The sequence below is a fragment of the Mesoplodon mirus genome (genome assembly GCF_964341445.2).
Source record: "Mesoplodon mirus genome assembly, chromosome: 3".
Taxonomy (NCBI): domain Eukaryota; kingdom Metazoa; phylum Chordata; class Mammalia; order Artiodactyla; family Ziphiidae; genus Mesoplodon; species Mesoplodon mirus.
Window position 1 is genome coordinate 33,810,089 of NC_138978.1, and position 13,526 is coordinate 33,823,614.

A 13,526-nucleotide genomic window follows, 5' to 3' on the forward strand; every position below is an offset into this window, starting at 1 on the left:
CCACCATGGAAGTACCTTTCGGGGGCCTGCTGCTGCGGAAGCCCGAGAAGTCCAAGGGAACAGAGCATGAGCATGGAAGGTCACCTGTGGCAAGGGCTGCACCTAGAACCCCTCCGGTGGGACTACCAACAGGTTCCCCTTGTAAAACACGGCTCTAAATGGTGGGTCACATGCCATAGCTGTATTAATATGACAGTTCAGCAAATTAGGGGTCACTGGGTTCCAGGGAACCCAAACACAATTTATAACCCTGTTTTAGGAGAAAATGCTTCCCAAAGAGTTCCTACCAAAGACAATGTTAACCTTTTCTTTAACAGAATACCTCCTTCAAGAACTATGTGGGCCTACGAGGAAGAGAAAGTAAATGAACATTCACCAGACAACCACCATGCACCAGACACTATGCTAAATGTTTTATTTATCCCGTTATATATTTATAAACGAATAAATCTCATTTCACCGTCACGAAACGCAACGGGATATTTTCATTTCAATTTTACAAAAGAGGAAACAGCGCAGCTTATCCAAGGCCACACAGTATTATACCAGAACAAAGACGGAACCTAGGTCTAAATTATCCCTGCACACATCACAGAAGAAACAATTTTAAGAATAAGCTTGATTTAAATAAGAGAAAAACATTAACATTCGGGTTCTTTCTCCAATGTCCTACCACAGCAAAATTTTAGCAATACTCAACAGGTACAGCCTATGTAAAATGTAAATCCGAGAACTGTTATTCCTGCAGCATTATGCTGGAAAACTAGTATGAACATAAAACCACCCTTTTCCCTTTTCCAAGCCAGTGGGCCTCAGTGATGGAAATGCTGAATGCTGCACAGAGGTATGTGACACACATGCAGGCGTGCAGGGGACAGCGCTCAAATGGCTTCGTCTGCTGGTAAACAGAAAATGCTTCCAGCCCTGGTTTCCTACCACACCTCACACATACAGCCTCTAGCAGTCTCCTTTCTAGACTCCCCTAGAGTCCCTCAGGGCAGGGATTATTTCTTTGTTCTTCCTGGTATTTGACAAATGTAGATACTCAATAAGCAAAAGCTTGTGGAAAGAATGAATGGATCCTTAACACTAGCATTTCAAGCAGAAACAGTCTCTGTCCTAGTTCTGAAGGGCAATTCCGTGGTATTCAGAAGGGAACCTGTAAAGGAATGTAATCACTGTGTGCAAAGACTAAAAGTGGGGGGGTCCCCTCTGCAGAGTCAGCAACAATCCGGTTTGTCTGAGTGGATCCTTCCACTGCCTGAGGGATTGATAATGAGGAATGAGATTGGAACTGGGTCTCCCAAGGTAAAGGGCACGTTGCAAAAAGGCTCTGAAACACTGGAGTCAAATTTTCCCCCTTATTTTTATACTTAAAATTTGTCACACTAAAAAAAACAGACCCCCTTGGAATGTCACTGACCAACATAGCAAGCAGCCTAATTCACAAAGCAACACTGTAACTGTGCTTCTTGGTAGAAAAAGCTATTCTCTCCTAGTCAATACACTGAAATACTCTGATGCATCATGAAGAGCATATTTGGTATGTGATTCCTGGGCTTCTTCACGCTTCTTGGCCAACCATGCAGCAGAAAAGTGCAAGATCAGTTGGTGGGGAGGAGGGGGGGAACGTTATGTTCACGGATGTGGTTCAGACAGAGGTAGATGAACAGATAACCCAACAGTCCTGGAAAGGTCTCAGGAAGGGCACAGACGCAAGAAAGTTTGGGAAACCATCGACTGCATGAACTGACTAAAGGAAATACAGCTCCTTAGAAATACAGCTGAGTAGAAAGGTTTTAAAAGAGCAACGCTTAAGAATGCCGATCCTGGACTTCCCTGGTGGCGCAGTGGTTAAGAATCCTCTTGCCAAGGCAGAGGTCATGGGTTCGAGCCCTGGTCCAGGAAGATCCCACATGCCACGGAGCAACTAAGCCCACAAGCCACAACTACTGAAGCCTGAGTGCCACAACTACTGAAGCCCACACGCCTAGAGCCTGTGCTGCACAACAAGAAGCGACCGCAATGAGAAGCCCGCGCACTGCAATGAAGAGTAGCCCCTGCTTGCCGCAACTAGAGAGAGCCCACGCTCAGCAACGAAGACCCAACGCAGACATAAATAAATTAATTTTTTTTAAAAAGAATGCTGATCCTCAGCAAAATGACAATGTTTTGATTTGAGAGTTTTCAAAGCTACCAAATCAACAGGCAGACAGTAGTAAAGTAGCAAGTTCGAGACTAAGACGTTCAATTTGAATGGGAATGACCAGTGGCCCTGCAGAAGGAGAAGACAGCACCTGTAGCAAGGTTCTGGTTGGTTTATTTTTGCACAAGACAAGCACGAGGGAAAAAAATGAAGTAATAGGTAAGCCAACCACACACTATAGGAAACAATGGAACAATCAAGGGTAAACAGGAAAATCAAGCAACTCAATCCCCAACCAACCCTGCAACTAATGATTTCAAAAACAGTTTCTAGAGTCTTCCGTGTAGGTCTCATGGATAGAATGGGAAAATGTGGTGAGAGGAAAGCAGAGTGAGCTAAATCCACGGGAGACTGGACAAGGTGCTCACAGTGCCCTTGACCTTGTCCTATTACATGATTATCAAGGTTCAGAAGACAAGAGTGGTAAACCAGGCTTGCAAGCAGGACAAAGTGGGAAAAGTGACAGCTCATATCACTGACTGCATAATCATTCCTTCTCTACCCTCTCCTCCTTTTCTGCCTAGATCAGCATTTCCCAAAATGTGCTCCACAAAACACTGACCGTGGCAATAAGGCCCGAAAAATGGTTTCCCGAGTTCAAAATATTTGGAGAATTCTGCATGTCCTTCCTTCTTAGTTATTGTCAAAAGCTCTTGAGAAATCCCATACTAATAAGCAAATCCCTGTCTTGATGTAACTTTATGTTTCCCAAACATCTGCTCTTGAAACCCTCTCACATAGTAATCATTGACTGAGGATGGCCCAAAGTTTAGGCCCTAAGCCATGTTCAGATTTCCTCTGCTAAAAAAATGATCCAGTCCCCTTGACTGACTACCGCCTCATCACTCTTCTTCCTCCAGCTACCCTATTAGAAAAAGAAAAGAAAAAGCTGATGCTTCCTGCCTCCTGTTTCCTCACCGCCCACTCACTTCTCCATCGCTTGACATCTGGCTCCAGCCTCCAGCGCTCTAGCGCAAGTCTTCCCATGAGGTGATCAATTGCACAAGCAGCAGAACTAATGGCTCCTCTTCGGCCCCTCAGTCCCTCTGCAGGGTCATAGAGGAATATTCACACTTCTTAAATCTCTCTTCCCTCAGCTTCCATAGCACTGCGTTCCACCCATCCCTGGGACTAAGGGAACTCTGGTTCCTCTTTCTCTTTCCAACCCGTAAATTCTCAGAACAATTCTTACTTCTCCCTTGGGTGATTTGCCCACAGTTTGAACTACTGCTCCTTCATGGATCCGCAATTCTAATCCCCAGCCACTTCCTCGACTTCAGGTCCACATTTCCAAAGGGCTTCTCAACTTGTTCACTTTGCTTTTCTCCAAGGACTATACGTTCATGATACGCCAACCATCTCATCAATTTCCCCATCAAACATTCTCCTCTTCCTGTCTTCTTGATTCCTGTTATGGAATCAACATTCATGGAGGGCAAGGGGGACAGCAGAGTCGGCCGCTTTCTCCTCAGCACGCACAGAGCACTCTGAATGAGCCTCAAAGTACCTATCACAGTGGACTCGAACTATTTAACTCACTACTGAGATCTGAAGCTCCATCAGTCACCCATGTGGCCCCTGTGCTAAGAGACAGAAGAAACTCAACACGCCTGGAAAAACGGATGAATCCTTTGAGTCAGACCCAATTCATGGCTCATTCTTCAAACTCCAATAATATACCAAGTTCTCTTATACTTCAACAAAAGCCCTGGATTCTTTCCACACCATCCTTCATCAGACTCAAAGGAAACCCCAAACCTAAACTGCAACTATCTCCTAACCAGGCAATCAAGCTGCCACAGCTTACCAGAGCAACCTTTCTAAAATACCACTCCAACCACGACACTTCCTGGCTCAGACACCTTCAGTGTATTTCCAGAACACAGTCCAGATGCCTCTGCATGCTGTCACTGCCTTCCAGGTCTGAATCTCTGCTGTACGTCCATCCTTCTCTGCTACAACTCCCTATGTTGTAGACTAAGGGGAGTCAGGATAGCCCACTGCCTGTTTCGTAAGTAAAATTTTATTGGAACACAGCTAACTGACTTTTGGGGCCAGACAATTATTTATGTGCTGTAGGGAGCTGTCCCGTGCACCGTAGATGTTTATAGACCTTTGGGCTCTACCCACTAGATTCCAGTAGCACCTCCCCAGTGCGACAACCAAAAACGTCTTCAGATATTGCCAAATGTGTCTCCAAGGGGACAAAACTACCCCCAGCTAAGAAACACCATTCTAGAGATTTCCAAGTGCCAGCTAATAGTAGGATGTTGTTGCTAATAGAATACAGACCATATCACAATTGTAGTACAGTGTCCAGATGAAGAGATAAAGAGTCGCACGGTATTCAGTACCAGTTGACTCACACTTGTGAGACTATGCTCAATTACAAATTTTAAGGACTTTGGAAAACTGGAACTCGTGCAATCAAAGGTGACCAAGCTGATGAGAAACTAGAGGAAAATGTTGTAAGAGGAACATTTAAGTAAATGGAGATGTCGAGCCTGAACAGGAAAAGATGTAGAGAAACCCATGATCTTCAATTACCTGAGGGGTTGTCGGGTGGGAGGAAGATTTAGCTTGCTGCTCAGAAAGGAAGCACTGGGGGCTTCCCTGGTGGCACGGTGGTTAAGAATCTGCCTGCTAATGCAGGGGACACGGGTTCGAGCCCTGGTCCGGGAAGATCCCACATGCCGCGGAGCAACTAAGCCCGTGTGCCACAACTACTGAGCCTGTGCTCTAGAGCCCGCGAGCCACAACTGCTGAGCCCGCATGCCACAACTACTGAAGCCTGCGCACCTAGAGCCCGTGCTCCGCAAAAAGAGAAGCCACTGCAATGAGAAGCCTGCGCACCACAACGAAGAGTTACCCCTGCTCGCCACAACTAGAGAGAGCCCGCGCGCAACAACGAAGACCCAACGCAGTCAAAAATAAAATAAATAAATTTTTTAAAAAAAGAAGAAAGGAAGCACTGGGACCAGCGGGCAGCAGCTGCAGGAAGGCAGATTTTGGCTCCGTACGAGCAAAAGCTTTCTAACAATCAGAGCTGGCCAACAAACTTTGTATTAGGCTGAACTGTGAAACACTGTGCTCTCGTCATTCTGTAAGTGTTCAAGCAGAGACCAGAGGAATTGGTGTCAGAGATGCTGCAGAGAGATCCCTGCATGAGGTGGGAGGTAAGACAAGACGGTCTCACTAGGGTTCCTTCCAGCTCTGAGGTTCTAAGGCTAGCAAAGGAAAACCAAATCCCACGAAAAAAAATATTCTCCAGTTTCAAGACCTGAATTACAGCAAAAGAGAAAAATATTCTGCTAAACAATTTACCCAATGGCTGTTTGGTAACATTTTACATTTAGTCCCTGGCATTGCAACTACCAGGGATCGTTTTTTTTCCTAGTTGACCTGCAATTAGTTCCCGGATAATGTATATCACTACCTTTAAACCACATCTTTTACTCTGCTAATTATCACCCCTAGTACAATTTGTACAATGCTTTACAGTTTTCAAAGCATTGTAATATGAGTTACCTTACGCACATTAGCTAAATATGAGCACGAAAACTTCTTTTAGATAACCTGCTCTCATTTACTGCCTCCTGCTTGAGTTTCTTACAAAAGAAAGCTAGCCTTGGGGCTTCCCTGGTGGCGCGGTGGTTAAGAATCCGCCTGCCAATGCAGGGGACACAGGTTCGAGCCCTGGTCCGGAAAGATCCCACATGTCGCGGAGCAACTAAGCCCGTGCACCACAACTGCTGAGCCTGCGCTCTAGAGCCCGCGAGCCACAACTACTGAAGCCCACGTGCCTAGAGCCCGTGCTCCACAACAAGAGAAGCCACCGCAATGAGAAGCCCGTGCACCGCAATGAAGAGTAGCCCCCGCTCGCCACAACTAGAGAAAGCAGGCGCGCAGCCCGCACGCAGCAACAAGGACCCAACTCAGCCAAAAATAAAAATAAATTAATCAATTTAAAAAAAAGAAAGCTAGCCTTTATTATCCATTAAACTTTCACTAATAAAGTATAGTCCAGCAAATACTTATCTCTCCAAAACAAGTCATTTTTACACAACTCAGAGATAAGCCAAATCCAGTTATTTCCACATCAGAGACATGGATTTATCTCAGTGAAATGTCTATTTTATTTATGATCTGGGGAAGAAATTTGCAATTTAGTTTTCCCAGATTTCAATGCGGCCATACACACCAAAAGTTCCAGAAAGCAGTCACAACAAAAAACATGAAGCATATACAGTAAGGAAAGCCACTGTAGGTCCTAATTCCAGGGGCTCCTATACTCCCTGGCTGAAACTGCTGATAAGAGTTGTGTAAGGACTTCCCCAAAGCCAAACTGGGCCCTCACCCACTGCTTTACTTACTTCTTTACGTTTCGTTTCTGGACATTCCGACTGCAGTGTGAGGGTTGCACCTTCGATATTTCTTGGCATGGGTGTGGAACCAGGGTTTATTGTTAAATGAATCTGATCTGGTGAGATAATGTGTTGCACATAACCCTGGGACATTGCTTCATGATCTATTAGATGAAAGCCCTCTTCACCCCCTACTAGAAAAGGCAAGTGTTCTCCGCACTGTCCATCGTCATCGTCGTCTTCCAAAGTGCCAGGATCCTGCTCGATAAGAACAGTTGTCCTATCATAAACAGTTCCAGATGAGGAAGGCACCAGTCCGTTCTTATCCACAAACCTGAGCATCTTGTCATCGGGGGTCAGCTCATCTTCCTCTACCTCAAAGTAGCTGATGCTGTCGTCTGGACTGTGTTCCCCCATGGTTCAGTCGTGCTCAGCCCAATTGTGAGAAATGGAAAGGTAGTGACCTGTCTGCAACAGAACAAAGCCAGAGTCAGAGCCATACCATAGGACCCAGGGACCTCCTCAGCAATCACAGGGCTCTTTTTTCCTCTTCTTTCAAGAGCAGGACAAAGTAAATGAAAAACATCTTCCTTGGGACTTTTTTTTTTTTAAGTTTAAAACCATCAAGTCATTTTGAAGGAAGAACAATATGTTTTTTAATAAATTGAAGTAATGGGAATTCCCTGGCCGTCCAGTGGTTAGGACTCCGCGCTTTCACTGTTGAGGACCCAGGTTCAATCCCTGGTCAGGGAACTAAGATCCCGAAAGCCGCTTAGCGTGGCCCAAAAAAATTTTTAATAAAAATGAAAATAAAAAATGGAAGTAATAAGTAGCAGCTTATAAGACCTTCCAAATGTGCCTTACTGCCAAACACTGTGAAGGTTGGTCAAAACACTTAAGGGGAAATAGGGGCAAACTGTTTCAAAACTGAGTTGCTATAAAGCTTAAAGCAAGGAAACTCCACCTAAATATCCCCCAAATCAGACCATGAGGCAGTAAGTCTATGCTGGAAGGAGTAGGGCTTTGGAGGCAGGATCACCTACCCACAAATCCCGGCTCTACTACATACTACTTGGGTAACTTTCTGTGCCTCACTTTTCTCATATGTAAGGTGGAACTGGTAATTCCTGTCCTCAGGAAATTGTTATGCAGAGTAAAAGACATAATGTATGTTAAAGCACAATGTCTGACAACAGTAGAGGAATCAAGTGTGAATTTGTTCCCTCCTTCCGAGAACAGATGTTTCAGCTTCTGGGTAGTGGGGCTAATCCCTAATCAGGCATATCTAATGAAGATCACTTTATCTATTTATCTCCTAAAACAATCTGGTGTCCACTAGAAGCTATGCTTTATAGTGTGCTTTCTGCAATAAGGGAATGATGAGTCTTATTTTTGTTTCTACTGCCCCTAGCACAGTACACTGACACGAGGAGTTCAGGATATGTCAGTTAAATGAATGAAAGGCCTGCAGGTATACTCTCTTGGAAAGATAAACTCTCTTGGGAAAAATACCAAATTTGAAGTTTTCCTGTTCTGGAATAGTGATTCTTCTTCTACCTGTAAACACACAGGTTTTACAAACGCGGGTTTGGCAGACATAGCAGAGAATTTAAATATTATCACTTTTAGTTTTCAGTCTGGCTTTGCACTTTATCTTTCTCTTCTGCTCCGGATTAGAAAGTGAACCTTTACTCGGTAGGGCGGCTAGACAGAGTGGTAGTTACCAGAGACAGGCCAAGGGATCTGAGCCGGGAGGAACCGGCCCGACCCCTTGCTCTTGCTTACGCAACCCGGTAGATGCACATTTCGCTGCATCTGAGAGGAGAGATAAGAGCACCGGGGGCCCCATTGGGCTGCCCCAGCACCACAGGCGGCAACGCGGAGACCAGCTATCCGGAACAAACAAGACCAGGAGGTTTGAGGGTGGCAAACGAGAAATACAAACAGAGCACCCTTGAGAGGAGGGTGGGAGAAGGAACCTGTCTGGGATAGTCCCCAGTCCAGGGCTACACGGAAAAACCCGAAGTCAGGCTGGGGGGCTCCAAGCCGGGCGAAGAGGGGCAGGGTCCGGATCTCCATGGAAACAGGGGAGGGGGGCTGGATACCCATCCCCATGGAAACGGAGGAGGGGTGGGGTCCCTATGGTGACCGATCTGGGGTCCCTACTGGAAAATGCTTCAGGAGGGAGCCTAAGTCCCGCGCACCCCGGGAAGTCCCCAGCCCAGGCCGCGTCTGATTTCGCCTTTTACCTCCGCGGCTCCCGGCAACGGCGGCGGCGGCAGCAGCTTCTCCCCTCCCCAGCGGCACCATGATTGCCCCCACCTTCCCCGAACGTCAATTCCGCTTCCGCTTTCCGGAGGAAGGAGGAGATAGTGGCTCCGCCTCTCCCTGATGCTTCTGGTTGGTTTAGTCGGTGCGGGGGCTGAGATCGAGCCTCCAATTGGCGAGCGGAAGGGGGGGGCGGGGTGGGCACAGCGGAGACCTCGCGGGGCCACGAGTTCGTCCCGCGCGGGGCAGCGCCCGCCTCGTCCTCCGCCTGGGGGGAGTTGCCTGCGGGGAGTCGGGGCTTGGCTCTAGAGGCACCAGACGCAAGGAAGAGTGATCAGACCCCCGACCACTAATCCAAAGTAGCCCCAGCCCGGCTTGCGCTCCCCTCACCTTAGCAGCCACAACCGCAGCGGGAAGGACCCCAGTTAGCCGCCGAATTCGTACCCGGACCGCAAGGGGGAAGCCTGGAAGGCTGTGACATTCCGGGTTTCTCCTTGTGGCCCCAGCTTCCCCTCCTCACCTAACAAAGTTAGTATGGGCAGGAGGGACCCAGAAAGGAAGACTGGACCCAAATGGCAGAAATGGGGAGTATTCCAAGCCTGGCCAGAGGACGCCACCACCTCTTCCCCCCTTCACAGCCTCGCTTAAAACGCCCAACTCCCTTCTTCCTCATACCCCTGCCCAGGCCGTCTCTCCCGGCTTTTTCCCCTGCAGAGGGCTGTCGGCTTCCATGGAACTCGTGCCCGGGCCAGGCAACGCCACCTACTGGCCATTCTTTCTTTAACCGTTCACATTGTCATCCTACCAGCCGGTACCTAGATCACTTACACTGCCAAGGACTAGTGGTGATCCAAGAAGCGATTTTGCATGTGACTTTACTCTGCTCCTGACCTGTAAATATCTAGCTGTCAGAACCTCTTAGCAGCCGCTGCCATTTTCCCCATAAGCTACTTCTCTAGAATATTCGAAGTGGGACAACCCTCAGAAACTAGATCAGGGGTCAAGGTGTTGGGGCCATGCCTGCACTATCTCTTGCTTGAAAAAGGTAAATAGTGGCTGTTATCACCAGACTGCCAGGCAAATATCTCTCTGGCCCCTGACCAGCTGCCCCAGTGCTTCTTTTTTTAAAATTTATTTTATTTATTTATTTATTTGGCTGCGTCGGGCCTTAGTTGTGGCGCATGGGATCTCTGTTGTGACGGGCAGGCTCTTCGCTGCGGTGCGCGGGCTTCTTTCTAGTTGCGGCATGTGGGACTTTAGTTCCTCGACTAGGGATTGAACCCGCGTTCCCTGCGTTGGAAGGCAGATTTGTAACCACTGGACCACCAGGGACCACCCTGCCCCAGTGCTTAAGCCACAAATGTCCAGCTGCTGAGAGCTGCCATTTCTTAAAAGATAAAAGCAACCAACCACTGTTAAAAATACATTTATCATTAAAATATATTACACATGTAAGAGAGGGGGTGCATTATATACAGTTTGGAGGATCTGTTAGCCCAGAAAATTCCACTTGTTTCACCAGAACACCAATTTCTTCAATATCTTCATTTTCAAGCCACTGCATTGCCCTCGGAGCGGCCAGCTCCAGAGTTGTTGAGCCATATCTGAGTGGGAAGGGGGGTAGGGTTTGCAACATGTGTACACACATGTCCTCCGACAGAGAGCTGGAAGCATCTGGGGTGGCTGTGGGCTCTTTACCCAGCAGCTTCCATTTGCATTCTTGCCGTCCAACTCATTCATCCTTCAGGACTCCGAAGTTTGTTCAAATATCTGATCATGGGGAGCCCGGCCCAAGCTACAGGGAAGGCACTATATGCCCTGGAGGCAGGTTGAGTGAGCACAAGAAGTACCGTCGTTTAAACGTTAAAAAAAAAAAAAAAGATCTATCTGTTAAATAACTAAATTTGAACGCTGAATGTCAGTTTTATCGTGGTGGATTTCCCCTCATGTCTTCACAACTCGCAGCAGCACGGAGTGTGACAGTCATGGTGGGGAGGGCAGTCTGGGCTCAGGAAACAGGCAGCTGCCACTCTGGCATCCCAGTGGGCTCACATGCTCTTAGGGCAGCTTTGGAGCTGAAACAGGTGGGGCTGGTAATTGGCTGCCTCAGGCAGAATAGGAGAGGAGATGGACAGGCTCAGGGTGAGTTGCAGAGGAACTGGTGAATAAATTCTTGAGCCTTCTTCTTCTCTGCCACTTCAAGCTTTTGGTGACCAGCTGGGTTTCGAAGCAGTAAGCTACCAAATATGCTAGCTGTATGAAAAACCCAGAAAACATGATTCAGCAAAAGAAGTACCACTTATTCTTGTGTTCTTAGGAGTGGGGAGGGGTGCCCCAAAGCAGTATTTTCTGCTTTAAAATAACTATTCGAGGGTAAACTTTGCCCAGAGCTTGAGATTTTAGTTCTACTGCAGTGGACTCAGGACATTCCTCAACCACATTTCTCTTAATGAGTCAGTTTGCAGAGATGCTTTCCACACACACTTGGCGGCTTACCTAGAATATTACCATCCAAATGATTTTTTGCTGAATTTTTCAGCAGTTCTTGCAAAAACGCCATCAAGTAGATGAAGACATTTCTGTGGCACGCAGGAAGGGTAGCAATGACCTGAAAGAGGGAGAACTGGGATTTGTCTTTTCGTTCATTCAATCGTTTCTCAAGTGCCTGTTATATTCCAGGAACTGAGTACATGATCCGGGTACGTGAGCAGTAAGACTGTACACTGAAAAACTTGATCACTTGCCACAGGTGCCAAAACAGACGCATAGATCAAGCGTTACATGAATTTAGAGGTCAAACTTCTAACTGCACGTTCTCAAAACACTTAAGAGAACCGAAAACATTTTAGTTGCGTCTTGAATATAAGAGAAGATTGCACTTGCAGAGGTAAGGACTAGGGCATTTAGGGCAAAAGAAAGTGTAGAAAAAGGCAAGGTAAGGAAAACAGTGAGATAAGAAGAGAGAACACATCATGAGAAGTCAAGTTTGGCAGGAGCACTACTGTTTGAATAGGCCCTAAGCTTGGAAGGGTTGATCAGGCTAGAATTCAGTGAGTACTCTGGCTATCTGCATTTCAGAATCAGTTGGGAAGCCTGTACAAAATATATCCCAAAAGAGATTTTGAGGGACCTCCCTGGAAGTCCAGTGGTTAAGACTCCACGCTTCCACTGCAGGGGGCATGGGTTCGATCCCTGGTGAGGGAACTAAGATCTCGCATGCCAAGTGGTGCAGCCAAAAAAAAAAAAAAAAAAAAAAAAAAGGAGAGAGATTTTGATTTTTTGATTCAGTGGAGGTGGAGGGTAAGGCTCTGGATCATGTATTGTTAGCATGTTTTTTAGATTACTCTGCTATGGCAGGTTACATATGTGAATGACTAGACTAGATCATAAAAAGTCCCGAACATTTGTTTAAGAAGATCCTTAATTGGCAATGGAGAGCGTTTCTGACCAACAGCAACATGACAAGAGCTTTAGAACCCCAAATCTAATGGCAGTACGCAAAACAAATCAGCAGAGGGAAAGCATGAATGCCGGGTCCTGAACCAAGGAAAGTGGAACTAGAATGGAAGAAAGACAAGTGACAGAGCAAGGGGACCGAGCGTGTGGGAGGTGAGGAGAGGGGGAGTCAGAAGTGACTCAGGTTTCTGGGTTGAGTCACTGGAATTAAGGTGATGCCATTAAAAGGAAAAGGGACATGAGGGGAAGAACAGGTTTGGGAAGGAAAGACTTGGAGTCGAGTTTCTACGACACTGAATTTGGGGGATGGTGCCCACTTTGTTCCCTCAGGCGCAATGAGACCCGGGGCTGCAACACGAACACGCTGACGCTCCACGCTTCCCCTCACCTGTTTACTTGCTGTGAGGTTGCCAGAACACTCCAAGCAGTTGTGGTAGACGCTGTAACAGATGACGGGCTCCGGCAGGCTCTCCAGGAAAAGCAGCAGGGCTTCAGCTATGGAGTGATTGCTAACAGCTTTGGGCCCATCGTTAAGGAACAGGGGATGCCGCTGCCATGGTCATGGTTAAGAAGAGCCCCAGGAGCCAGCACATGCCAGAGTGCTGCCTGCACAGCCAGGCTCTCTGCTTGGAGCTAGGATGCCAGGCTGACATCTTGAAGGGGCCAAGCTGCCTGTCAGCTTCGCCAGGCCCTCCTGAATTCCTGCTATATATTGGTTGCTTAAAGTTGTAAAGTCTTCTCTATACAAACTTTAAGTAAGAAAAACATAACAGCTGAGGACACAATATCTGACTTTGAGCCTTAAAATATCATCCTTTCCTTTTGCTCACCTCTCTTTCTCATATTCACACACACATACATGCGTGCGCGCATGAACATCTGAAGGATACAGAGGGTATCAATGGTTCCAGTATCCAAACAGTCCCTGATATGCTCAAATTCCAACCTCAGGCCTGGCTGCTGAAACAGATCTTCCTGAAAAAGGGAAGAAAGTCACAAAATAATTCTATTTTCAGAAAAGCAGCAATGATTTCCTGACCTAGAAATATAATCACCAGCAGGGTACAAAAGGGGGCAGCATGGTGAGGCCTTTGAATCACCCCACTAGACAATGTGATGTAGGCTGATGTGGCTAATTCATCTTGCAGGCCTTCCCAGCCACGCTCCCACAACAGGTCTTCAGCACAAGATATCTATTATAAGAGAATTCCCTGGCGGTCCAGTGGTTAGGA

At 47.0% G+C, this 13,526-nt stretch overlaps 2 protein-coding genes across 6 annotated transcripts in view; both read right to left on the reverse strand.

The window, feature by feature from the left end:
* Positions 1-8,898, reverse strand: part of MTF1 (metal regulatory transcription factor 1) — a 42,923-nt gene extending 34,025 nt beyond the window's left edge. For all 5 annotated transcript variants that reach the window (XM_082613061.1, XM_082613060.1, XM_082613059.1 and 2 more), the window contains exons 1-2: positions 8,820-8,898; positions 6,580-7,038 (exon numbers count right to left, since the gene is read on the reverse strand). In XM_082613061.1, coding sequence (XP_082469187.1) covers positions 6,580-6,987 — 408 coding nt within the window. In that variant the 5' untranslated portion in view covers positions 6,988-7,038; positions 8,820-8,898. The remainder of the gene's footprint in view (positions 1-6,579; positions 7,039-8,819) is intronic.
* Positions 8,899-10,248: 1,350 nt separating this feature from the next.
* INPP5B (inositol polyphosphate-5-phosphatase B) overlaps positions 10,249-13,526 on the reverse strand; it is a 44,006-nt gene continuing 40,728 nt past the window's right edge. Inside the window, 4 exon segments of the mRNA XM_082615315.1 lie at positions 10,249-11,091; positions 11,335-11,446; positions 12,683-12,810; positions 13,185-13,269. Of these exon segments, the coding sequence (XP_082471441.1) occupies positions 10,976-11,091; positions 11,335-11,446; positions 12,683-12,810; positions 13,185-13,269 (441 nt within the window). The 3' untranslated portion in view covers positions 10,249-10,975.